Source organism: Pelodiscus sinensis, chromosome 5, assembly GCF_052426305.1.
Source record: "Pelodiscus sinensis isolate ZL-2025 chromosome 5, ASM5242630v1, whole genome shotgun sequence".
Lineage (NCBI taxonomy): Eukaryota > Metazoa > Chordata > Testudines > Trionychidae > Pelodiscus > Pelodiscus sinensis.
Genome location: NC_143056.1, coordinates 121984900 through 122012050, shown reverse-complemented (window position 1 = coordinate 122012050; position 27151 = coordinate 121984900). Strand labels below are relative to the sequence as shown.

The window sequence follows — 27151 nt, the reverse complement described above, 5'->3', positions numbered from 1 at the left end:
TCCTATATGCATTACTTTGTGTTTACCATATATAACTAGCCAGGGGAAAATGCTTGTTTTCTGCATTTTTAAAATGAGGAGTGAGGAGATGGCTACTTGGTTTTCAGTCAGCTAAAGGCAGCTGATAGGAATGTAAAGGCCCTTTGTAAACAAGGAAAGTGGTATCTGAAAATGTGTTTAACACATAGCAAACCTAGTCACAGTTAATGCATTAAGAGTGTTAATCTGCTTTCCATCCTAGGATGGAAGAGATTGTTCTTAAACATGACTGCACTGCAATTAGACCCCCGGGCAGAGCCACCATGGGATGGTTTGAGGCAGCGGCTTTGGAGTAGCCCCCCCTGCAAGGCTCAAGGGAGATGGGCAACCACAGCAGGGGCTGGGTCCACTCCCGCACTCACCAGCAGCAGCAGGAGTCCTAGGCATGACCCAGCCACCTGCTTTTTTCCCTTGAGTGTTGGGGTTAGGGGGTAAGGGAGGGGAGAGAGGCTAGGCTTGGTCCCACCACTTCCCCATCATCACTCTGAAATGAGAAGAAAGAACCATTATATTTGTAAATAATTTTCATAATTTGAATCCAGTTAACATTTACCAATCTTGTTCTAGTAAATAAAAATGATGGGTTTGTATCCACCCTATTAGCTAATGAAGAAATGCTGCCTTGCCCACCAACAGGCACTATACCCTGATGCCTGCCCCACACAAGGAAAATCTTACCAAAACGTCCAAATATTGCTAACCCCAGTGTGCTAATGTTGGTAAAGTTGAAGTTGGGAACCTTAATGTGACTGAGCTGTTGGTGTTTTCTGACGTTTGTCAGTTACACCCACAGTGTGCAGAGTTAGATGACACCGTAGTGAGAGATCTGAGCTCTGTCTGTACTAATGTGTTGTCTGCTCTACACAACTTTTAGCGACATGGCTACGTCAACACTCGTGTGGCATTAAAAGTCGGACAATGTAGCCGCTGTTTGTCAGTTTTCTTGCCAACAAAATACTTCCACCTCCAACAAGTGGCATTCGCGCTGTCCCCAGGAGAGCACTTCTGCCAACAACACACTGTTCACACTGGCACTTGCAGCAAAAGTTTTGTCTTTCAGGGCTGTGAGTTTTTTGTGTGTTTTTTCAAGTTGTCATTCAAATGCCAGTGTAGACACAGATCTCTATACCACTTACATCAGTACAAGTGCTGAGTGATACAAGTTATGCCTGCATAACTGAAAGAGTCCCCAATGTGCTGTGCCAGCAGGAGAGCTCTCTCCTGTTGGCGTAGTGTCTACATGAGATTTCACAGAGGTGCAGCTGCACCTGTTGCAAGTTTACAGAAGCACTAGTGTAGACATGACCTTATAACACTAGTGTTGCTGCCATGGTACAACTGCACCAATGGTAGTTTCTGCATTTAGCATGTGGAGAAGGCCAATGTGTCCACTACAACATGTTGTTAAGGTGTGTCCCCACTGGGTAAGTCTAGTATTGGTGTGAACGGCCTCACTGCAAAACCACACTCCGGAGAACTTCTATCCTCCTAGGCCCAGAGAGTGGATTCTAAAGACCCATATAACTGTTCACTGAGAGCAGAATGAAGAGCAAAGCTGAGTTGGGGGAGGGGAATTTATCTTTCTGGGAACCAATTAAATAGCCTCTATTATGTCTATTTTTTAAAAAAAGGATGTGAGTAATGAGTGAGAGTGTGGGAGGATTAACTGCAAAGAAAGCAGTGTAGCTAGGCAAGATAAAAGGGGCTTGCTTTGTGATCTGGTGGCTTTAGAAAGCGAGGTCTGTTTGAACTGGTTTGATGATGTTTCCCAGTGACTGGTAATACTTGTTACTTGGGATAGGGGGATGGAGCTGTAGGTTTTTAGCTGTGCAAGACCTTGTTTAAGTGTACCCAGCCTTTCTGGTTTGGGAAATGCTCCTCTAACAAAGTGCTGATGTTAGCTCAGGCACGTGACATACATGTGGGGGAACCCTGGCACAGCTCCTCTTGACATTGGGGACTCTTTCAGTTCAACAGCTGAGAGAAGCCCCTTACGTATTTGTGAAAGAGCTGATGGGCCAATTGTTCAGCAGTTAGGTTATTAGGGAGGAAGAGAGAGAGGTCAGGCTAGGGTTGTGTTTCCCAGACAAGGTCTCCAAGGTTCTAGCTAGGTTACTGTGTTCAGGGCCAGATACCAGTCACTGAGTCCTGGCCTAGGCAAACATATACTTCACCCAGCCTGATGTCCACAGGGAGAGCGAGCTCCCACCCTGCACTTGCTCCCCCTTCCCCTGCAGTGGCTCAGATCCCAGGGGGCTGAGGCAGCTGGGCTAACCCAAGTGGGACTGTGATCCCATATGCCAAGTTGCAACACAAGAGTGGGGAGCCAGACCCAGCTCTGTGGGGCAGAGTATGAGGCTCAGTGATGCTCCAACCCCTCCCTTCTGCGCAGAGTTTTGAAGAGGGTTGCGTTGCCAGAGTGGAGGATGCACACAGGTAATTTTGGGGGGGGGCAAATCCCCAATACAGTTCGTGGGTCACCTTAATAAAAAGTTTGTGAGCCCCCAGAATAGATGATCATCCAGCTTTAAAAATGTGTGTCCCAGTTAAGCATTGTGATTCTTTAGTGGCTCATTTTATAGGAAGGAAAGCTTAATATTTTAAATGTTTTATACAGTTGTGTTTATAGTTGTATTCACTTTACCCACTTTCTTCCATCCTCCTGTATCAGGTGAGTTGCTCTATTTTGTCAAAGGAGTGGGAGGCCCATGGGGAAGAGGGGGATGGGATGCTAGGCAAGTGGGCATCATTTATTGGGGCATTTTCGAATTGTATTAACAAGGGGTTGAAAAGTGCAGACTCGTGCAGAGAACTTGAAAAGGGGGTGTGGGTGTGGACTCTGGGACAGTAATTGCTCTGCTCCCGAGAGCAGCGTGGGAATGTCCACAGTTCCTTGCTGCACAGAAATTGTTTGTATTGCCACAGCACCTTGGCGCCTCATGGATTAGGACCCTACTTGTGCTAGGGGCTGTACAAACACAGGACAATCTAAATTGTTCTCCACATTACACTTTTGGGAGGTAGGGTTTTTTCCACAAGAGAGTCCCTTTTATAAAAGTCTCCCTTTAAAAGCATTTGCATACAGGGAATAACTTTCAAATAAGTGTGAGAACTGAAATTCATTCTTCTGATACTTCATAGGGGTCTCCCTGATTGCTAACTGTCTTTCACTCTGTCTCTGCCTCAGTTCTCTTCCCTGATGCTAAATTTGACACTGGAGGCAATAAATGATGCAGGGCTTTTGTTGCTGGCCTAGGGCTTTGACAGTTAGCATGAAGCCTTGTCTTGTCTTTTCGTGCCTCAGTTCTCCATCATCTGTAAAACAGAGGATAATAGCATTACCAGATGGGGGTCTTTGTGTGAAAAGAGTAGGCATTCAGATACTATGGGTAAGGAGCTGGGCCGTGCAAGTACATTAGATAAGTCATAAAAATAAGGTTAGGACTTGACTGGTCAAGGCAGAAGTTGAAACTGTGTTGTGGGGTGGGTGGGGGAAAGCTGGGAGTCCTATACAGACAAGAAAACACTGGGCAAGTAGAATTCTTGAATAAAGTTCTTTCCAAGTCATCTGCCCTGCGTATCTTCCTCTGAACCATAAGCACACATGTCAAAGTGAATGGGGGAGGCTTTCTTGCCTAATTAGGTGTATCCACCCAAAGCCTAGGTGCTTTGATGAGTTTGTTTTCTGATACATGCTTGTCTTTATGCACTAGCCCATCAGTTTCTTCCCATCCCTCCTGCCCTGAATAATAAAGAGGTATGTCCAATTACACCAGTTGGGGTAGGGGTCTGGGTGGGAAAGAAAGAGGCTCCCAATGAATGCTTGAGCTGTGGGCATTATGTGAGGGGAAACTCATTGTGTTTCCAAAACAAAACGTTTGCTTGGAAATAGCCTGCCTAACCCCTTGAGAATAGCTCCCCCTTTGTCTGTTCCCCACCATGGAACAAAAGCCAGAAGAGTTTCTCTGAAAGGCTGCATTCTGGCTCTGAGCTGCTTTGTATTATAAATGAGGTGTGACTGGGGGGCTTTGCAGATGGGAGATACTGGCAGTTGATTTCCTGCTGAGTTGGGGTGATATAAATTCTGCTAAAACCTCTGTCAAATTCTCTTCTCCAAGTGCACCTTGCAAAACGGGTAAGTTTGGAATTCCCTGAAAGGTGATACAGGCAGTCCCCGGGTTACGTACAAGATAGGGACTGTAGGTTTGTTCTTAAGTTGAATCTGTATGTAAGTCGGAACTGGCGTCCAGATTCAGCCGCTGCTGAAACTGATCAGTTTCAACAGTGGCTGAATCTGGACGCCAGTTCTGACTTACATACAGATTCAACTTAAGAACCCCAGGCATCCCCAAGTCAGCTGCTGCTGAAACTGATCAGCGGCTGATTCCAGGAAGCCCGGGGCAGGGGCTTCCTGTAGTCAGCCACTGGTCATTTTCAGCAGCTGCTGACTAGGGGACACCTGGGGCAGAGCAGCTGGGGTGCTGCTGGGTTGGTCCAGTGGCACCCAGAGCGGCGCTACGGGACCAACCGGCAGCGCCCCAGCTGCTGTACCACAGGCGTCCGGAGCAAAGCCGCGGAGCACGGGGGCAGCGGGACAGCCCAGACGCACCGTGGCTATCCTGCTGCCCTCGGGCTCCGTGGCTTTGCTCTGCTTTGCTCCCTGTCCCCCTGGTCTGCAGACCAGGGGGACGGGGAGCAAAGCGGCGGAACACGCGGGCAGCGGGACAGCCCAGACGCGCCGTGGCTATCCTGCTGCCCTCGGGCTCCGCGGCTTTGCTCTGCTCTGCTCCCCGTCCCCCAGGTCTGCAGACCAGGGGGAGGGGGAGCAGAGTAGAGCAGAGCGGCGGAACGCGCGGCCAGCTGACAGCCCAGATGCATCTGGGCTGTCAGCTGGCCGCGTGCTCTGCTCTGCTTCCCCCCCCCCCATGGTTTGCAGACCAGGGGGAGGGGGAGCAGAGCGGAGCAGAGCAGAGCGGCAGAACGCGCGGCCAGCTGACAGCCCAGACGCATCTGGGCTGTCAGCTGGCCGCGTGCTCCACTCTGCTCCCCCTCCCCCTGGTCTGCAGGGGGGGGGGGGGGGAGCAGAGCGGAGCGCGCGGCCAGCTGACAGCCCAGACGCGTCTGGGCTGTCAGCTGGCCGCGCGTTCCGCCGCCGCTTTGCTTCCTCTCCCTGGTCTGCTCGAGACCAGGGAGAGGAAGTGCCCCGTTCGTAACTGCGGATCCGACGTAAGTCAGATCCGCGTAACTCGGGGACTGCCTGTACTAGCAAAGTACCAGCCAGGGCTATGGGCTCAGCAGGCTTGGAGGAGTGATTGCTGCGTCTCTTTCTCCCCAAGATAAATATCAACTGTTGGTGAAGGTCTGTAAAGCACTGTGGTGCTTCCGATATTTGAGGAAGAGGGGGAAGAGAGACCCTGAAGGCTTTGGTCTAAGGACCTGACCCTGCAGTGCAGGAATCTCCTTGCAGAGAGCTCATGTGCTCATCACCCCAATGATTTTGGTGGGGTTCAATCCAGATGCAGGGAGCCACGCAGAAGTCGCTTTGTCCATGAAGCTGATTGCAGGAGCAGAGCCCACTTTGGGCAAAGGCAGAGCATGAGGAGAGATTGGGGAGGGAAGAGTATTAAGCCCTCCTAAACAGTGGGAGAACCACGTCTGTTCTAGCCTTTGAGGCTGAGGAAGGAGGAGTGGAAAGCCAGGGCAAAGGAGTGGGTTTTGAGAAGGGATTTGGTGGCTGGGGAGAAGACGCCCCTGCCCGTAGGAAATGGGCTGTTTAGGGAGTTGTGCATATTTGGTAACTCTCTCTCCCCTTAGCACATCCTGGTCGCCCTTTCCAGTGTACATGTACCAGAATTTTTGTCCCCTGCAAGCTGGTCACCTGAAAGAGTCACATAGGCAACAGCTGTCCTAAATGACATTAAGAGGTTTGTGGAGTAGACATGCAAGTTGGGGAGGACCCCATCCCCTAAACCAGGACTCTTGCAAGCTGACACCTCCCAGGCCTAAATCCTAAAACCAGGGATTTACCCGCACACTGGTGATTTTAAAAGTCCCCTTATTCTACAACTGAGGCAGAACTAAAATCAAATGCTACTTCTGAAATACATGATTGAAGTTAGGAATTCTATTACACTTGCACCTCCCTCCCTTACAAACTAGTTGCAGTTACTTTTTTTAAAGCCCCTTTTCATTAGAAAAAGTAGCCCAGGAGGAGTTTGGCTTGTCTTATATTAGTTTTTATTAATGTACAAAAATCTACAGAGATGCTAATCTAAGATTTTGCCTGTTCCCAAGTTTATTGCACAGACATCTACAACCATTAAATAATTTTTTTTCCAGTGCTACTCCATTTAGTTCCTGTAACTTTGGATTTCGCTGTAATGCTGAATTCATTTGATGTCTTTGGCATTATCCAGCATTCACTTTGAAGATCAGATGCTTTCAGTACAGAATACTATTTACTATTTTAGGTCTGGATAACTCATTGCTGAGTTTTAAAAGAGCTGGCCAAGAAGCTCTCGGGTCCATTATGTTAATGTCAATAGCACTTAGAAACCCTGCAGAAGTTCCAAAGACTGGAATTAAGCTAATGTATCAATATTTTAAAAGGGACTATCAGCCTGATATTGATCCCAGACAAAATAATGTACTGGCTGATATAGGATCTCATTAAGAATTAAAGACTGGTAATTAATGACAGTCAATGTAATTTATGGAAAGTACACCCCATCAAATTAACTGGATATCTCTGTAATGAGACATTTGATAAGTGTGTGTGTGTGTGTGTGTGTGTGTGTGTGTGTGTGTGTGTGTGTGTGTGTGATATATATATCAACCCCCCCCCCCATATGAATGAAACTAGAGTGATGCAAGATTAACATGGCATATGTTAGATGGATTAAACTGGATTAAACACTGGTTGAAGGACTCAAAACGTAATTTGTAAGTGGGCAGTCCTCACTGAGTGGGTATGCTTTAGTGGCTTCCCCCAGGGATTGACTCTTAGCTCTGTTCTATTAAGATTTTTATCAGTGACCTGAAAGAAAACATGAAGTTGGCACTGATGGTTTGCAGATCCCACACGGACTGGGAAAGCAGTAAATAACTAAGAAGAAAGGTCGCCGGGAGAGTGTGATCCAGATTGTTTAGTGAACTAAGTGCAAGCAAACAGTATTTGTTGGAGAGGTAGGTAGGCAGGGTTCAGCCTTAGGACCAAGGATGCGGCTTTCTTTTTACACCTAGGCCATCAGCGAAGGGATGTGAGGAGAGGTGCTTTGGTGGGAAGAGGAGGAAGGAAGGTGCAGGGGGGGGGGGGTGGGGGTGTGTGTGGGTGTGTGTGTGTGTGTGTGTGTGTGTGTGAGGTGCTGCATGATGGCTAGGTTGAGGAGAGGGGAATCGTGGAGGCTACAGGAATCCATTTGGTGGAGAGCCTGATCTCCGAAGGTGAGGAATGAAGGGATGAATTTTAAAAATCCCTATAGAGGGAGTAGCAACAAAAAGAAGCAGCGGGAGTTCAGGGACGAGACAAGGAAGAAGGGGAGGCGGAGGCAAAGGCAATCCCAGCTTTAGGAGACTGGGTGGAGAGAAATGTAGAGACAACAGCAGTGAAGGAAGTGTTAGGCTCTCCATTAGGCTCTGCCCTTGGCTTGATCAGAGGGCAGGGGTGGAGTGTTATGAACTTGTGGTGCCCAGGAACCAGGAATATTCTTGGCTTGGGGACCTGGGTCCAGCAAAGTTCAGAGCTGGGTCTCCTGGTGCATCCTCTGAATCCGCCTGCCACCCCGGGCTCTCGCCACCACCAGCAGTACAGTGGGGCTAGAGCGACTTCCTGCCTGCTGGCAGCTGCTGGCATGTCCCTGCAGCCCCTGGGCAGGTATGTCTGCATGCGCTGCCCACATCTCGAGTGCTCCTGCAGCCGGTTGGAGTTATGGGAGTGGTATCAGTTGGCAGCAGGATACAGAGGCCCTTTGCCTAGAAGCTGGGGGGGATGCCCCGTGAAGTGCCACACCCCACCACCTCCTCCTCCTGCACTCCCTCCCAGAGCCTGCACCCCTTACCCCCACCTGCACCCCTGCCTGCCCCAGCCCAGAGCCTGCACCCAAACGCTGTCATACCAGGACACCCCCTCCCTCGCACCCAAATTCCCTCCCAGAGCCTGACCCTCAAGCTCCTTCCCAGATCCTTAGACAAGTAGAAGGTTCGATTTGAACCTGTTCTGGGCACCAGCCACCAACTTTTCTACAAACCTACTGCTCCTGGAGCATGTCGATTTGAGTGTTGGGTGCAATAAGTGGTACAAAAACCAGGAGTGTGGATGAGGTCACCTGAGAGTGATGAGGGATGGAGGCAGGAGGAAAGGAGAATCCGGAGAAGAACAGAGGCATCCAGGAGATGTCAGTGGCTGGTGTAGGAAGCAGAGATGTTGTAATTGTTTTTTGAAACAGTGTAATTCCTGAAAGTTTAACTTCAAGTTAAAGATGAGTCTCTGTAATTAGCAGGGCTGTGTGTGTGGGGAATCGGTTTGGTTTATTCCCTGGCCATGCTACCTGCTGGTTTTGCTTCCTCATAGAAATATGCCCATGCATAGATCAATCATTAGGCAGGAATGTCTTACCTGGGGTGGAGGAGGGAGTCTTTTATGTTAGCATAATCGGAAGAGAATTGTCAGTCACTGTAGCTGTTTTAAGTGGTTTTTGTTTTTGTTTTGTTTTGTTTTTTAAATCCTGCGTTGTGATGCTAGCTCAAGTTCAGCTGGTTTTCTTTATTACACCCCCCCCCCCCTCCCCGCCCTCTCATATGGCTGGAGGAATGTTGGTTAATGATTGCCAGAGGTAGTGGGCTGGGTCTGGCTTTAGCAAATGGCAGTAGGGCTAGATACTCTTTTCTGACATGCACAAAGTAAACTTTGCTATCAGGGCAAGAGAACAGCCCCAGCTGTGTGTCGAAGTCGATGGGTATACACACAACGCTGGGCCTCCCAGCTTGCTGCCTCGTTGCCTATTGAAGAACAGCAGGTGAGTCTCATTTTTGTGTGTGTTTCGATAGATGTGTCTTCCTTGCCAAACGATGTGCGTGTGTTTACAGTGTTACCTGTCTGACTGTAAAATCCTAGTAGAGCCCAGGCACAGGTAGATTGTACCTCGGTGTAGCTAGGCAAGGTCAACTGCAGGTGAGAGGCGAGTTGGCTGACTTTGCCTAGCCACATCAAGGTACAAACTGCCTGTGCTTTGGCTCTACCTAAATGGTACGGTCAGATAGGCACTGCCATGTAAAAACGAACCACTTTTTGCTGTGAAGACCAAATGTATGACCTAATTTTCCTCCACCTGAGACTGAGAGGGGTGTAACCACCAGATGGTCTATTTATTTGCTAAAGGCTTTCCAAGAAATTCTGATGCCTCAAATCTGACACTGCTACAGAGCAATCCAGAGATACAGGCAAGGGAAGGATTATAAATACTTGACTTGCAGATGACAACATGGACGAAAGCAGGAGTGTTCAAACTCTGCATCATGGTTTGTGAGGGCAAGCCGCTAGCTGGCCGCATGACGCTTTGTTTACCGGTGCCCTCAAAGGTATGGGCAGTCACAGTTCCTGTTGGCCACGAAGAGCAGCCATTGGCTGGAAATGGCTATGGGAAGGACTGCTTCCCGCAACTCCCATTGGCTAAGAATGGTAGTCTGCAGCCAACGGGAGCCACGATTGCCCGTACCCGCAGAGGTGCAGGTAAAGTGTCTTGAGGCCAACTTGTGGCTTGCCCTTACAAGCTGTGGACCAGAGTTTGAAAACCCCTGGATTGAAGGAATGCTATCCCCTTGAAATATAATTTTAAAATGAATTAAATATAGTGTGAAGTGCTTGCCTGCCCCAAATCCCTGTGCCTTCGGAGGGGGGTTAATGTCCTCTTGATTTAAATGGTTTTTTTCTTTGCTGTCACTGACTGAGACTTGCATCAGTAATAAACTGTGAAATGGGCTACGGGATGTATTGCCAAGTGCAGAGGTTTTGAGGAAATACTTTTTCTCTAACCTTTTAATTTACAGTTGTGTTGTATCAATAGTAGGATAAAAAAAATCAATGCAGCGTAAATTGACGCTGTGCCTTTAAGATGACAGACCTGCTGGAGTGAGGGGACTAAACCAATTCTCTGCCAGAGAAATGACGTAACTCATAATTTTGTGGACTTTGCTCTCCATTGCTTTCTGAAGAGATAGCAGTAGGCTGATCATTAGGCTTTTAGCCAGGGTGCAAGTGACACTGGGGACTTGGGGGGAGTCAGTCACCTCCATCCGTCCAATAATCCAGAAATAATACGATGAGAGATACCTAGAACGGGGATGGGCAGACTTTTTGGCCCAATCTGAATATGTAAATTCTCACAACATTAACAATTCATGGTTAAACAAGGACGACACAAGATAGTTTCAATCAACAATGTTGAAATAATTGTTAGAAAACTACATTACTGAGCTTTTTTAAAAAAATTTTTACCACACAGTTTTGCTTCTGTTTCAATATACATTGTATGGTAGCTAAAATTTTAGTGTGCTGCACTATGTTTAAAAAAGAGCTGCAATGGGTGTGCATGCGTGTGTGTGTGCATGTTTAAAAAAATCAGAAAATCAGTGAGGTAAATCAGTAGTTTCTGGGGTTTCCATCTCTCTGTTGTGGTAAATATTCATCCTTGTCCTCCTACTTGCCTCTCAAGTCCTGTTCCTCCCATGGATCTGAGAGCTCTAATATTTAGGCTTCTAATAGTCTGAGCTTCTCTATCTGGTGTGTCATTTTACCCCTCTTTCATGTCTACCTGCATCTTCCTTCCCCTATTGTCTTAGTCTCTTGCTCTGCCTCTCTTCTCTCATCACCTGTTATCTTTGTCCCCCGTGATATTTTGACTGCCACGTTGCCAGGTCTGTTTACTCTCCTTGCCGCTTCACTTCCTCCTCTGCCTGAGTCATGCAGACCAGGGTTAGGGGTAGACACCCTTGATAAGAGCCTAAGTGGAAAGGTCCAATGATTGACTCTGCCTTATGTAACAGCTTGGACGTCTTGTTTCTAGCTGCGGCTAATGTGGGCTGATGGGTTCTTGGGCAGTCATGACGAGTAAGTGGCTTTGGTAGTGAACCCAGGTAAGCTCCAACTCTGACGTATGCATGTGGTGACGACATTGCCAGGATGACTGGCATGGGTGGGTCCTGAGTCAGCCATGATTCAGTGCCTCTTGAGAAAACATTCTTGGTTTCTGCGCTCAGTGTGACTACTGCTCTGTCAGAAGGGTTTTGTGGCAGGCTTGGCAGCGGAGAGGTACCAACTGGAAAGCATGGCTCTTCCTGGGCTCTCGATACATTTCCAGAACACACTCGCCCTATGGTCTCTTTCTCTCAAATAGCTGTTACACTATATATGTGGGGGAAGTGTAATCCAGCACTGCACCTCAGTGGCCATTTGTCCCCCTCCATCCCCCACAGGCTGATTCTCTCCGGTTCCTCTGCTACACCACACGCTTGTGCATGTGGATGTCTGACTGGAACCGTGCTGCAGAGGCTCTGCAGCTTGCGCACAGGTATGGAAGATGCTCTGGGCAGGTAACTGTCTGAGAGCCTTGTTTTGCAAGGCTGGACAGAAAGGGAAAGAGGACGATCAAAGAGGCTACAAGCGCAGACTTCGCACTGCGTCTGGGACTAACAGGATGTCTCTTGCATTCTAACAAAGCACAAAGGGGGAAACAAGAAATTGAGAGAAGTGTGTCTGTCCCCAAAAGACTCCAGCTACTACTACAGCCTCAGAAACCCATGAGAATGAGGTGAAGTAGTAACTAGAAGTAGTTGACATAGGGGAGTGGTAAGAATAAAAACCTCTCATAAAGCTTATTCTCTTGCAGACGTTCCCAGTGGCAGAGATACATATTTCTTGTTCTCGTGCCAGTGGATTGTTACCAGGGAGAACGGCTCAGTGTGAGCCTTGTTTCTTGGTAACAAGAATGGGAAATGGGACAAGCTGACACACATCCTCAGTTGCTATGAGTCTACTTTCCTGAGGGTAGCTGGCTGAATGCTGTACTCTGCATTAAGGTTTGAGGGCAATAGCTCAACACTTGGAAGCTGAAATTGTACCCGAGTGGTTGTCATCAGGATGCTATTGCCTAGATGTAACTGTAAGTCCTTCTGAACAGAGTTAGTACAGATGGAACCTCTCTGATATGGCATGATTTTAGTTAGTCGGATGTCCACTTATCATGGGTTGGGGCCAAGTTTCCCACAGTCCTACAAAGTTTTACAGCCCCAGTTCTGGCTCTGTGTTCTGTGCTGCTGTTTAGCTCTAATTTACCTCTAAATGTCTAAGAGCCCAGTAAGCAGTGGAAGTGTTGGTAATGCTCCTACACAATATTGACCTCCTGGGGTTCGGTAAATTCTCTGGTTTGTCACTGCTCCGGTCCTGAGGGTGCCAGACTAGAGAGGTTCAACTTGTAGCTGCCTTGTGCAGGCAGGCTGGGAGTTTCCATGGTTCATGCTGAATGAGCTGTGACATGAGTGTATCGACTCGCTGCACATGGGGAAGAAGGCATTTAGGATCTGAACTGCTCCCTGTGAAAAGCTGTGCTTGCCCACTTCAGAAAATACTGCCCATTTTTATCGCCCTGCCTGCCATTCACAAAAATGCAGTGTGGTGGCTGTGATGGACTATCTCCTGAGAGCGGAGTTGAGGTTGGGGTGCAACAGGTCCTTAATCTCCTCCAGAAGGTAGTTGGCACCTTCAGGTTTAGAACTTACGGGAGAAAATACACCGTGGAGAGAAGTATTGTCCTAACTGAATTTGCAGGAACGAGAGTGATGCACATAAGCTATGATGGTCTCCCTAATAAGGGCCAGATCCAAAGGCCATTGAAATAAATGAAAGGGGCTCCTGCCTCCAATTGCAATGAACTTTGATAAAGGCCCTAAGTGTGTGGGGGAATAGCTTGTCACTGTTGTGTATCTTGGGAGTATTGTCTAGCAGTCAGCTTTCAGTATCTCTGGCCATGTACAGCACCATGTTTATCTGCAGCTTGGCTCTTTTGTCATCATGTGTGTGTTTCACTGTGAAACTAGAGTTGAGCATCCATTGCCTACTTTCGGACCAGAATCTCTTAGAAACCCATAGGGAGAAATTGGCCAAATGCTCAGACTCGGAGCAGCCCTGCCATGCTTCCAACAGGCTCCTTTCTGCAATGAATTGTACTCTGCGGGCATGGTTGTAAGGAATGCAGACACGAAATACCCGAATATCATGGATCAATAAACGTGGCCATGTGGCTTTGCTAGCTAATGGAAATATGTGTTGCGACTTGCTGACTAAAAATGCCATCTCTCCTATGTTCTTGGTCCTTCAGACTAGTGTTGTAATAACTTGAGTTTCTTTAGCACCTCCAAGAGCCTGTCTGCCTTTTGCCATTTATGGCATCACTTTTTTAAAAACTGACCTTAGGGAGTATTAGTTTGACGATTCTTTGGCAGAAATTCATTTGACTCAAAATTGTGGGGGGCGGAGTGTGCACAGTGTGACCGGGCAGAAGGAGTCCTATCTGAAACAGTGACAGTCCAGTGGATAGATCATTGTACTGCAATTTGGGAGACTGGATTCTATTTTCTGTTCTGCCACTGACTTCCTATATAACCCTGGGTAAGCCGCTTCCACTCTCCATCCCTCTGTTTCCTCTCACAATGTCTGTAGCCAGTAAACTCTTTGGAACATGGAGTATAGATAGTACCTAGTAGAGTCTTGATCTTAGTGGGGCTCCTAGGCACCACAGGAATACCACAAATGATCCTAGATGTGCTGCTTAAGTTAGACTCAGCTGCTTGTTCCTTTGAGCCCTAGCAGGCGGTCTATATTGGGATAAAAACAGCAAGCAAATGGTCTGGTAGAACTATATAGACTAACACAACATGTAGATGGGATCATGAGCTTTCGTGGGCACAGCCCACTTCTTCAGATGACTGGAGTTATGATTAGGGGATAAGGAAACTCAAAATAAATGGGGGGGGGGGAGAAAGATGTTCTGTCACCCACCTCCCTACCTCTATGCGTAAAGTATCAGGAGAAAGGGTGCTAAACCTGAATAGATAAAGATCAAAGTCAGTGGATGGATAAGGGTAAGTTCAAGGCTTTTTGCATGGAAGGAGACATAGAAATGCTTTCTGAACCAAAGCCGAGTGTCTGTCACACACAGCCCTCCTCATGCATTTGCTCGTTGTATGCAGCATGTCTTCACAAAAAGACTGTCCTGTAGACAGCTCGCCCTCCTGCTGGATGAATAATAGGCCTTTGGCGACTAAAGTGGTGGCTCGTGGAAAAGCCATGTTAAGAAACTATTTTTAGCTGCCTTTTGTGGGGCTGGATATGAGAAGGAGCCAACATCATGTGAGCAGTCGGCTCTCCATAGACCCCAGTCGGAGAGTCTCTTGGGTTAAGACCTGGGAGCTCACCTTGTACCAGTGCTGGATTTATGCACAAGCTACGTAAACTACATTTTAGAGGCTCAGATTGAGGGGCCTCTAAATACAAAAAAATTATTAGTTTTTAGTTGCATCCATGTCTCTGTATTTGTGCAAATATACAACTTCCTTATTTCTATTTTCATTGTCCTTTCTGTTAGAATAATGCACATTTTTTTTAATAATGCTATGAGGCCTCCTAAAGTTGATATAATTTAGGGCCTCAGCATCTTAATCCGGCTCGGCTTTGTATGTTCTCCAAGGCAGTTAATACGCCTTTTGAGCACATCCAGGGGGAGACTAGAGCTGACTTTCTTGGGTTTTAAAAAAGCAGGGTGAGAGAAGGCTTAAGACTTAAATTTTCAGGCCTGCTTTTGTACATGATAAAGGGCACAAGCCAAAATACTTAAAATCCTTGGCAGGTCATTTTAGGATTTAGGATTATTCCAGGTGCTAGGCTCTAAGGATCTACAGTAGCCAAATGATTGAAGATGAGCGAGTGCGCTGTATACTGCCTGCTAAAAAGAGAGTCTTCATTCCTCATAGTAGTTTTCATACAAGGAGATAGTGGCACTACCACAGAATGTGCAAAATAAAGACAGCGCTTCCAGGATGCAGAACCAATGATCATACATGAACGAGAATCCATGAGAGAGGCTTCAAACCCAACAAGGCCAACTCTAAAAGGTGACTGAAATTGAAATGGGAACACCTTCCGCCTCAGACCAACTGAGGGTGTGAAATAGAGACCTCTCTTAACATGAGGAAGAGGCTGTCTGGCAGGGGCCATCAATTATTATTTTTTTGTCAAGGTCCAGATTTCTTGGTCAAGATCAGTCTCCAGAGAAAATACAACCCCCCTCATATTGATAAATTTAAAAAAAAATAGAATTTGTAGTCCATTCAAAAGCATCTGATGCTCCAGCTTTGGCCCATGGCTTGCCTACTGACAACCCTTGCTATATGGAGACTGTACCTACAGCAGAGCAGCAACGGAGGTGGGAAACCACTTCACAATGAACCAGGTGCTACTTCCGTTAAAGTCAGCAGCAAAACTCCCATTAACTCTCAGCATGACCTTGGGTGAGCACTTAAAGAAGCCACACTTCAGCAAGGTGAATATTCCAGATAGGTTTGGTTTTAGGAAGGATTTAATGAATGAACCCCACTCTGCTAATCTGTTCTCTGTCCTGGAGGTCAGGATTCCCACTCTGAGAGTGGTGTATTCAAACAAGTTGCTGAGAGTCCTTGAGGACCTGCTCCATGAAACTTCCAGGGACTGGAGTGAGGCTGACAGGTCTGTATCTTTCCAGATCCTCCTCCTTCCCTTTGAAAAAGATGGGCAGTATAACTGCCTTTTTCCAGTCATCTAGGACCTCCCCAACCAACTCTGTCAGCATGCTTGGATGCATTAGATCCAGCCCCACGGACTTGTGCATGTCCAACAATTTTTTCCCACATAGGGCTGCTCATCTTCTCCCCACACTGTGCTGCTCAGTGCAACAGTCTGGGAGCTGACCTTGTCTATGGAGATCAAGGCAAAAAAAGCATTGAGTACTTGAGCTTTTTCCACATCATCTGTCAATAAGTTGCTTTCTCCATTCAGTAAGGGTCCCACACCTTCCCTGACCACCTTGTGGCTAATATACCTATAGAAACCCTTCTTTTCCTTCGCATCCCTTGCTAGCTGCAACCCCAACTGTGCTTTGGCCTTCCTGATTGCACCCCTGCATACCCAAGTAATGTGTTTATATTCCTTCCTAGTCATCTATCCAAGAATGACTGGGAGCTGCTTTGCCTCTTTCAGTTGTTGCTTGAAAAAATCCCCAGTGAGTTGTTGCCAACTTGTTGGAGTAACTGAAATAACAAGAAGAAAGAAATCTAGCTAACCCATAAGAACCTCTGCTCTCAACAGAAGTACCTGGGTATTATTGCTGCACTGAATCATGGAGCTTAGGTCTGTCAATGGCTATTGGCCAGGATGGGTAGGAATTGTGTCCCTAGCCATTGTCTGTCAGAGGCTGGGAGTAGGCAACTTGATGGTGACCTGTTCTGTTCATTCCTTCTGGGGCACCTGGCCTTGGCCATCATGAGAAGACAGGTTACTGGGCTAGAAGGACCTTTAGTCTGACTCAGTGTGGCCCTTCTTATGTTTTTCAGTGGGTTACAGTAATTCCTCATTTAACACAATAGATACATTTCTGAAAATGTTCATGCTAAGTGAAAACGTGTTATGCGGAGTCAATTTTCCCGTTAAAAATAATGGAAAAGGTGGGGGGTTGCATTTCAGGTGGCGAAGTCAATTTTTTATTGGTGCTGGGTTGTCAATGTCAACATTAGATATCTAGCAACACAAGCTGTCTAGCAACGCAAGTCACTGCGGTTTGTAAAAACACAAAGATAAACACATGAGTCAGCGGAGGAGCGCTGTGACCACGTGTATTCATCCACTTGTGCATATTACCACTGTTTTCACCAACTTGTACCGCCGTGTGAAATAGTCCGCCACTTGATTATTTTCGTGTTGTTTCGGGGATGGTTGTGTTCGAAAAACATTCCCTAAAAAAAAATCAAGCTATTGCGAAAACATGTTAAGTGGGCACGTGTTAAATGAGTAATTACTGTGATAGGAATTAATTACTTTATAATGACCCTTCCTCCCCATATCCATCCCAAGCTGAAAGCAATTATTTTGCCAAGTGTAGTTTGTGTGTGGGGTTTGGTTTGGTTTCTTTGATTTTTGTAAATTCCAGACTAACGTCCATTATCACATACTTCAGCCCTGGCTGGCTTGGGAAAGTATCAAAATCGTGTAGTGAAGAGCTATTCGTGGGGTGGACCTGCCCACCCAACTAGAGCAGGAGGTAGTAGAATCTCCCTCATTCAGCCAGGCTCCCGTTGCCTTGGTGTAGGCCTGAGAATTCAGATAGACTTGGACACAGTCTCTAAACTTCTGTGCTTCAGCCATGGCTTGAAGATATGTTTGCAGTGCATTCTCTTACACGCTCATGCTTCTAGTTACACCTGCCTTCTCCCAGGCCTCTGGCAGCAGCTGTGAATAGTTCAGATGTCAGAGTTAGTCCTCTACAAATAGTATGCGCAGGTTCCTAGGTGTAGAGAGAGAGGAATTAAAAGCATTTGGCCAATCAAGTTGAAAACACCCCTCCCTGCAATTTTCTAGGCATCTCTGAGCATTGTGTTCTCTTCCTGGGTGAAGCACTCTCCCTGGAGTTTGTTTTGGCCGACACAGAGAACATACCGAGGTGTGGCCTTGTGCCCAACAGAGTAGCTTTCTAGTTAGGATTCCAGTGCGCAGGGAGCAGCTCAAGGTGTCCTTACTCAGGATCCTTTTCATAGTTTTGATTCACGCCGTATGAATGTTGTCGTTGGTGATGTGGCTCCTGTCATCTTCGTTGATTAGTATTGGGTCGCTGCTGAGCTTCCTGCCCCCCTGCACCTGGCAAGAACGAGGGAGCAGCGACCTGACACTTTTTTCCATATGTCTGAAGCAAAAGCACAAGGAGGAAAACCCCACAGACCCTTCAAATATACACACGCGTACGCGCACACGCAAACGCACACACATATAAATCAAAACAAGGTGCAGCCCCATTGTGAATTTGTAGTGCAATTGCAAATGAGGGAGTCCAAGTATAGAGAAGGCGGGGGAGTACCAGGCACTGTACAAACACCAAACAAAGACAGTCACTGGCTTGAGGCGATTGTAATTTAGATAGGAGACAACAGGTGGAGACAGACTGTGAGTACAGGCAAACAATGAGGCAAAATGTATTTTGGCTGGCCAGCATAGACCATTCCAAATCATGCCAGTACTAGCTACAGTGTTTGCAATGAACAACTTACTCAACTCTAACCCCTTTATTCTGCTCTGAAGTTGCCTGCAAACAGAGTTTTACTGGTGAGTCTGCACGGGAACAGATTTTAGCCTATGGGCTGTTGAATACACCAAGTGACAATATACAAAGTCAAGAGGACAGCGACAAAAGGCTTAGAACAGTGTTTCTCAACCTTTTAAAATAAAGTGCCCCCTTTAAAAAAAAAAAAAAAAAAAAAAAAGAGTACCCCCAATACCTACAGTTTTCAGACAATTTTTTTTCTGCCGTTGCAACACATTTGTTTAAACAAGCTAATTGTAGCCAGGCAAGCGATGAAGATTTTGGGTGTAAAAAGTACAAAAATAATAAAACGCTGTAAAACTTAACACACAAATTTAGTTTTATGCAAATGTCAGTTGTATTGACGTACCCTCCCCCCGACTTCTCAAGTACCCCTTAGGGGTACTTGTACCACTGGCTTAGAAAACCTGACCTATGAGGAAACGTTAGAAAAAACTAAGATGTCCTCTTCAGACAAGAGCCTGGGTGAAATGGAAGACTGATGAGTTTTCCAGTATCCAAGGCTGTTATGAAGAGGGCTGTGATCAGTTCTCCATGTCCACTGATGATCGGACAAGACAGAATGGCTTTAATCTGTAGCAAGGGAGGTTTACCAGTAGGTAAGGTATTGGGGAAAACTTGCTAAATAATAAGAGTAATTAAGCTCTGGAATAGGTTTCCAGTGAGGTCAGGGAGTCCCCATCATTGCAAGCTTTTAAAACAAGCTGGAGAAACACCTGTCCAGGATGGTCTAGGTTTACCAGGCCCTGCCAGGTGAAAAGTGCAAGCCAGCAATATCTGAGCAATGCTGGAATGCCCATGTGCTTGGGTTTATAATGAGATAAACCAATTCCTCTTGAGACCCATCCCTGGACTGAGCAGCCTCTTTTGAGACAAAGTCCTGGTTGGCTGTTGTTACAAGAAGCCAGGGAATGGGGCGAGGGGCAAAGAGCTGACAAAGGGTACGTCTAGACTACATGCCTCTGTCGCCAGAGGCATGTAGATTAGGCTACCCGACATAGTAAAATGATGCGGCGATTTAAATAATCGCCGCTTCATTTAAATTTACATGGCTGCCGTGCTGAGCTGACAAACAGCTGATCAGCTGTTTGTCGGCTCAGTGCGGCAGCCATGTAAATTTAAGTGAAGCGGCGATTATTTAAATCGCCGCTTCATTTTACTATGTCGGGTAGCCTAATCTACATGCCTCTGGCGACAGAGGCATGTAGTCTAGACGTACCCTAAGATGGCAGGTGGGATGGGGTGGGGGACTGAGCTGAGAGTGGCTTCAAGCACCTGGTTTTGGGCCCAGTAAGCTGTGGGGTACTACTTGCTGGTGCGGGGTGATCGCGCAGAGATGTTGGCTTTAAAGGTGTTTCCTTCTGCCTTTAAAATGTCTTGTTCTGCTAAAGCTCTTTGAAATCATGTTTATCAAATGGTAACTAGCTTTAGGCCCCCTGAAACATTCTTACTGTTTGCAAATTGCCTATTGGCCATCTTGACAAATGGGCGTTCTGGAAGGTGGGGGAGGGATTCTTGCTCGCCTGTTAGTTTGATTGGTGTGAAGCATTTGGGGATGGCTCAGTAGATCAGGCTGCATGCACGAGATCAAGCACTTGTTCCTTTATCCCTACAGGGAAACCACCTTGCCATGGTCCAGAGAGTCTAATTCCTCCCCAACTCTGGTGATGGAGCTGAAGGTCTGGGTGGACGGTATCCAGCGGATTGTGTGTGGTGTCTCGGATCAGACCACATGCCAGGAGGTGGTCATAGCATTGGCACGGGCCATTGGTAAGTAATGTGTAGGATCGCCATAGCTGGTGAAATTGGGTTAATGACCAACATCCGTTTCTGTTGCAGTATCTGAGAGGGTGTCTATAATTTCCTGTGATGTGGTCAAGGATTATTATCTGCTCCAGAGCTAGATGAAACTGAGACCTACAGATTAAATAACTTGCCCAAGGGAGTCTCCTAGTGAGTGGCAGAGATGGGAAGAGAACTCCAGTCCCCTGTTCTCATCAGCAGCCAATGCGGCCTCCAGTTGGATTAGTTCTAGAACTCACTTACTTAATCCTCTAACACTAAAATAGTCCTGCTTCCACCGCCTCTCCTCAGAACCCACTGATCTGTTCAAGGCAGTGTGAGGCTGCCTATGCCACAAGGTGATTCTCTCTAGATCTTTGCTATGTAAACAGTGTGATGCAGGCAGTCCTCTGTGGGATCACAAGTGTGCTTAATTGCATCGGCACTGCTGTGGGATGGGGTGGGATGGCTAGAAGGGGAGCATACCATGGGGAATTAGGTCAAATGAAAGACCTTTCTCAGTTCAACAGTGGACGTGCAAGGGTCTTTATCTGAGGTGGCTGCATCAACAGCTCTGAAGGAGAGGAGCAGAGAGGTGTCATGAGTTTTCCTACATAGCTCAGTGTTAGGGAAATTGCCTTCTTTCAAAGGAGAGAAGAAACCTTCTTGGGCCAGTACCTCTCCATGTACTATAATAAAGATTGGATCCATAGGGTCCAGCAAAGCATGGATGCAAGCAGCGTGCCTGCAGTGGTTTCTCCTTTGGCACCCAGAGCGCGCATTAGAAATAGGCAGTGAGGTCAGTCATTGGCTTCAGGCAGTGGCCCAGTTGTGTGCTCCAAAATGTGGTTCTGTTGAATTGTCTTGGGCCCGGGTTCCTAACAGCCCCAATGTGTGCTTACTTCCCGTTGCTTTCAGTGGGCCATGCTTGAAGGGAAGCCGAGGCTTTAATGCTCTGGGGCAGCAGGATCTCTGAGATTTCCTGTGCACTCTGCTCGCAGGTATGAAGGAAAATGATCTGCCAGCCCTGGAAACTCAGCCTGGGCTCTGAGGCTCAAGATGGGTTCTTCCAGCATGCACAGAACCACACGGAGTAATTGGGCCTTCAGCCAGCATTGTTTTGGCTGGGTTGGTGTAAGTGTGGCTGAGGGTGATTTATGTAGCAAGTGGTGGTTTTGAGGCACACAAGTAGAAGAACCCAGCTGACTCCCTCCCGCTTGGCCTCCTTGGCTCTGCAGGGCTAACAGCAGTGACCAGCCATAGAAATGTAATCTTGTCACTATAGTTGGCAGCTCTAAGACAGCATTCAGCTGATCTGTGAAGTAAGGAGCAGCCATGATCACATACTCTCTGTGTGGAGTGGAACCGGAACCTCAGCATGGCTTGCAGGGCTGTATCTTCACGTGAGACACAGAGGAAAGTCCTTCAGAGGACACCTGTATAATTAAAGCTTTGGCAAGCTTTGAGATCCCTTTGATCTCCCTGCTGTGCTAAGGGAGATCCCCACCCCCAAACTACACTAATAGCCTGTCCTTCACTGCCCCCTCCTGTCAGAGGATCAAGGTGCCTGTCACAAACACTCCTGAACTAGGACTCTGCACCACTGAGAGTGAAGCTGGACTCTGGCCTTGCTGTGCTCTGGGAGCTACTAGGGAGCAGGCTGCAGGGGTGGGGAAGCGGAGCCAATGGTGGGAAGCCAGTGGGAGAGGGAGTGTCAAAGCTTAGTGTTGCCAGTCGGTGTCAGGTGCAGCTCAGACTGTGGCCCCCTCCTCCTCTCCCCTCCCCTCCCCTAGAGCAGCAGCTCTCCCTGGTGTAACACGGGCACAGTGCTGGCCCAAATGCTGTGCTGGAGTGGACTTGGTGTCAGTCGAGCTGCTCCGCTTTGCACGGGTCAATGTCAACTGCTCTCCAGAAACCCACGGTGTATAATCACCGAGCCCGGCCTCAGGACCCCGGCTTCTGTTGGTGTGCGAAAAGACCCAGCTGTGCACAGTCTGAGAGTACGCCTGCACGACAGCGCTAAATTGGAGCTGCTGCAATTGATGCCAGGACTTCAACTTAGTGGGTCTGGTGAAGACATGCTAAATCGATGGGAGAGCACTCGCCTGGGGAGACAGTGCAGTGTAGACCCTGCGGGGAGTGGATTGGGCTATGCTGGCTTGAGTTACGTTGTTCCCATAACTGAAGTAGCATCGCTTCGACTGATTGTCCGTGGTGGGGCAGACCTGGCCTGCATTTGCCTCTGCTTTTAGAGCTAAGGATGTTAAGTAATGGTTAATTGACTAGCTGATGGAATTTCCATCAACTACTCGACTACTTGATAGGCACTTCCGCATTCTTTCTTTGAAATGTACAGGAGCCCCCGAGGAATGCAGAACTCAGTGTGCAGCTCAGGGCCAGCGGGAAGTCCCGCTGATTCCGGGCTGCATGCGGGTGCCAGCTTTGAAATATACAAGAGTCCCCAGCAGGGGCAGCATGGAGCCTGGGATCAGAGGGACTTCAGAGTCCCCTGCTGACTCCAGGCTCCATGCTGTGCTGCCGATTTGAAATGCCACATGGAGCTGGGGTCAGCTGATCCCAGGTTCCGTGGAAACGCTGCGCTGGAGCCTGGGATCAGCTGAGAAGTCCCCAGCTGACCATGGCCTCCACGCTCGGCAGCACTGCACAGCTGATCCCTGACTTAGCTGTGTGGCGCTGCTGCTTTGAAGTACCCCTACTTCCCCCGCCCCCCCTTTGCTGCCTCTATCTGATAGAGGCAGCAAAGGGTGGGGAATAGACTAGTCGACTGACTATCTAATAAGCATTTGCTTATCGGATAGTTGACTAGTCCTTAACACCCCTATTTAGAACATTTTTTTATTTAAATCCAGGTTTATATGGAAGCTCAGCAAATGCTGGTATGGTGCTAAGTCACTGGTGCTGCCACAGGGCTATGCCTTCTGGGGAAACTTGAGGAGGCTCATGAAGGCCTGTCTCTCCCCCACCCGATGTTTATAAGTGTGCCACCTTGAGCATATAATCTCCATATGATAGAGGTAGCCCACCAGATCATACTGACCATGCTGGGACCTTCGTGGGAGATGGTGGCATCTTTGGGTTTGATCCAGGCTCCTCCACAATGTCTGCATTAGGGATGTTAATGGTTAACAGGTAAGCCTCACTAGAGTGGCTCCCTCGTCACACCCACCCTCATATAATCGGTTACCTAGTTAAATTTAACTCGTAACCAGTTAAGCATTTTAACAGGATTTTACATCCCTATTCTGCACCAGGTTTTGGCTTTTGTAGAGGGGCAGGCTAGTGACTGCCTTGTGAGGTTTTAAAAGTTGCCAAGAAGGCCTTGGGACTACCTTTAAAACCTCTGCAGGCACTGTGCAGTTAACTACCTTTTCTCCCCCTGTCCCCTCCCAAGAGAATTCAGATTCTTATAACTGTCCCTCTATTCTACCCTGGTATATTTGCTTCCAGCATTTAGTCCTAAAAGAGCCAGTTGTATCAGAATCGTTAATGTGATACAGCATCCCGTCTGGCGGGTTGTCTTTGGAATTGTAGTGAAATCTCTGTTCAGCTGCGACCCTTCTTTCTCTTCATGTGTGTGTGGCAACTCCTCCTTTGCACTGAAGGGTCTGTCCTGGGTTACAGGGAAGTCCTGTCCCTCAACTGAAGGAAGGGTAGCATGAGTAATGCATTGATTGCTAGACAGGAGAAAGAGGAGTCTGGCATCTCTTCACATAGATACCTTCTACCTGTAGCCAATCAGTTCAGCATGGGGACCCCTTAGGGATGTGAATGGGTAACCATCTGGTAAGCGCAGGCTGGGAGCTAGCAGCCTTGCCTGGAGCAGCCCCTGCCTGCAGCACGGAAGCTCCCCGCCTGCCCATTTAACCAATTAACTGGTTAAATTTAACATTTACCCAGTTAACTTATTAACTGAGATTTTACACCCCCTAGTAACCATCCATCTTGGGCAGGGGAGCTACAGCAATGCCCCAGCCGTTGTGCTCCCTGAGGGAAGAGGCAGTTCAGGCAGCAAGGAGGAGAATAAAACCCCGTCTTTGGAAACTACAGTGAGGCATGCACTGGAGAGAGGTGCTGTTAATGTTCTGATCTGACGCCTGTTCCTGGGGCTTCCAGCTGTGACAGCCCCTCTGTTTAGATGCGCCAGTCTCTTGACAGTGCCACCGCTAGAACACCCTGCTGCCCTGGCTTTGGTTAGATGCCACACTCAGGGTTTTTTTTCCTTTCTTCTGCCAGAAGGGTTGAATGGGTGTCTTGGCTTCTAATCTCAGGGGCCAGCAGAGCTACCCTGGGCTGCTCTAGACACTGTGGTTGGGACATTGAAAAGATCCCGGTCTCCACACTGCAATTTTCATTTCAGAATCTCTGCTTGGCTCCTCTTACCTCATGACTTGGGGTAGAATAAAAGGCCTTGAGCCGAATGAAAGGACTCCTCATGCAGAGATTCAGGTTCAGAGGGACCAGGGTCCCACGTGGGCCCCCAGGCTCAGACTCTCGGCTCCCTGAACCATCTGTGGCTTGGCTTTTTGGAAGTGGTGGCTGCTGCTAGTGTGGTGTGGTGTCTGTTGCACTTAAACATGGCACTGTGGTTCCTAGACCTCCCCCTCCCTCAGGGGGTTCCCAGTTGAGACTCTAGGAAGTCCCTGGGGGCGTTTGTAAGGAGGCTGAGTCTGGCCCCAGTGCTCCCTGCAGCGCTATCTGGATGGGTGTTTCTAGGAGTGCCACACTGGTACTGGAGTATCTCACAGTCCTGAATGGACCATGGTACAGAGAGGCTAAGGGTGTGCCTGTGCTACAGTTACATGCCCCCACGCAAGCAGGCTCCAGCTAAGGGGCTATTTAGCTGTGGTGTGGATAGATGTCTGGGCTTTGGCTGCAACATGAGCACTGACTCCCTCCCTCCTTCCCCCACCTGTCATCCTCGCAGGGTGCAGGCTGAGCCCCAGCGGCTACGCAGCAATGAAACAGCCCCACAGCCTGTGGGGCTTTCATTGCAATGGTGGCATGCTCCAGGGGCTTTCCTTAGGGAGAAGCCGTGACAGGAGAGTGAGCTGAAGCTGATCTCCAGAATCTAGGCCAGCACCTTAAGGCAGGCAGGGGACCTCTGCTTGTCAGCCTGCTCTGAGGGAGAGGAGAAGCCTGCTGGCTCAGGAGCCCCATGATACTGTACTGGAGAGTGAGCCACACGAGAGGCCAGGCCTGGGCAGACGCACATGGAGCAGTGCAGCCCCGGGGTCTGCCTCCCCTGATGGCTACTGGTGGTGCCCACTGGAGATGTGCTCTTCCGCAGGCAGAAGCTAGGCCAAAAGTGGGTGAATACTGGCCTGCGGGTCACATCCAGCCTGCAAGGGCTAGCCCCTGACAGCTCCCACTTCTATCTTGGAGCAGGTACGGGCAATTGCAGCTCCCTTTGGCCGTGGGTTGCTGTTCCCAGGAGGGATGTGATTGGCTAACCAGTTGGAGCTGGAGCAGATCTCTGCCAACCACGGGCAGGGGCCTGCTCCAGTCCCCTGGGGCCCAACTGCAGCAGGGGCTGCTCTGGTCCTGCCACGCCCCTTTTAATGGGTTAAATGTTACGTTAACTGGTTAACCAGTTACACAGGATTTTACATTCCTGTTTCCCAGCCAATGGGAGCTGAGGAAAGTGGTGTCCCAGTCTGGTTTCCCATTGCCTGGGAACGGCGATCTGTGGCCAATGAGAGCTACAATCATTGGTACCGGCGGAGGTGCAGGTAAGTTATAGCGGCAGGGGCCCACCCGGGTTAAAACAGCGCTGGTTCACTAGGGTTATTGCCCACCCCTGAGCCTGGCCATGGCCTGGAAGCACGAGTCACCCGGCCTGTGCTTGCTGTTTCCCTGAGCTTGGGCTGTGCCCGTTAGTGCAGATTGCACTGCCCACATATCCTGCGGAGAAGGGGGAGCAGCCACCCTGTCTGCTGATTTGGAACGTCACTAAAACGGCAGCTGAGGTTTTCATGGTCGTGTGCTTCTGTCCTCACCAGGCCTGCCTTGGTCTCCGCTCTGAGGCGGCAGATCAGGTCTCAGCCTGCGGCATCATTAATCAGAAGTGCAAGTAGAGAAGCACCAACGTGCTCTGTCCCAAAGCCTTCTGGGCTGGCAATCTCCTGACTCGGCCTCAGAAACAGCAGCAGGAGTTTGAAGCTGAGTTATGATTCTGCTCTCACAAACTGCTGGCTCATGATCGTTTAATGGGGACTTTCCTTTGCATCCACCAGGCCTACCCGGTGGAGACTGTGGGGAATTACAAGTCTTAAAACGTTCCTAGGATAGAGGCACCTAAAGGCCACATTAAGTTTCCTGTGTGACCCAAGGCAGGATTAGAACCTGGATCTGCAGAGGCCCAGGCTTCTCTCACTGGAGCACTGCAGACCCAGGCTTTTTAGGCTGCTGTATCCTAGCAACGTTTTAAGACTTGTAATTCTGCAGTGATGGCAGCAGCAGTAAGGCTAGGGCTTGGCATTCGTTGCCACAGTGTTGTCTAACCCTGAAAGTGGATGGACTGGTGGTGTGAGCTCTAGAGCCCCAGCAGTGTTTAATGGGTAACTGTCCTAATTCAGAAAATACTGCTACTTGGGGTTGTTGCTACAGTGTTGTTTGGGAAGAATACCGGCTGCCTGGTTGTTGCCACTGACATTGGTGGTCTTTGCTGGAAGCAGAAGACAGACAGACTCACTCCCTCTTGCTTGCCTGGTTTGTCAAGTGATGGTTCCTATGATCGTGCACTGAGAATGGTGCATGTGGGTTAACTTCCAGTGCAATACAGGGAGGGACCACACTTCTTGACCAACCTCCAGTGACTGTTACCCACACACTGATGGAGGAGATGATGTAAGAGCTGCAGGAGGTAACGGATGCGAGCTGGACATGCGGCCCGCGGCTCTGCGTGTTCCTAATGCAGA

General features: G+C 48.5%; 1 protein-coding gene across 12 annotated transcripts in view; it reads left to right on the top strand.

The window, feature by feature from the left end:
- RASSF7 (Ras association domain family member 7) overlaps positions 1-27151 on the top strand; it is a 121892-nt gene that overhangs the window by 76624 nt on the left and 18117 nt on the right. For 11 of the 12 annotated variants that reach the window (XM_089778704.1, XM_089778705.1, XM_089778701.1 and 8 more), the window contains one exon: positions 20047-20201. In XM_089778704.1, coding sequence (XP_089634830.1) covers positions 20099-20201 — 103 coding nt within the window. In that variant the 5' untranslated portion in view covers positions 20047-20098. Of the gene's footprint in view, positions 1-8957; positions 9054-20046; positions 20202-27151 lie in introns of those variants that run through there. The other variant, XM_075928281.2, reaches the window with a different exon arrangement.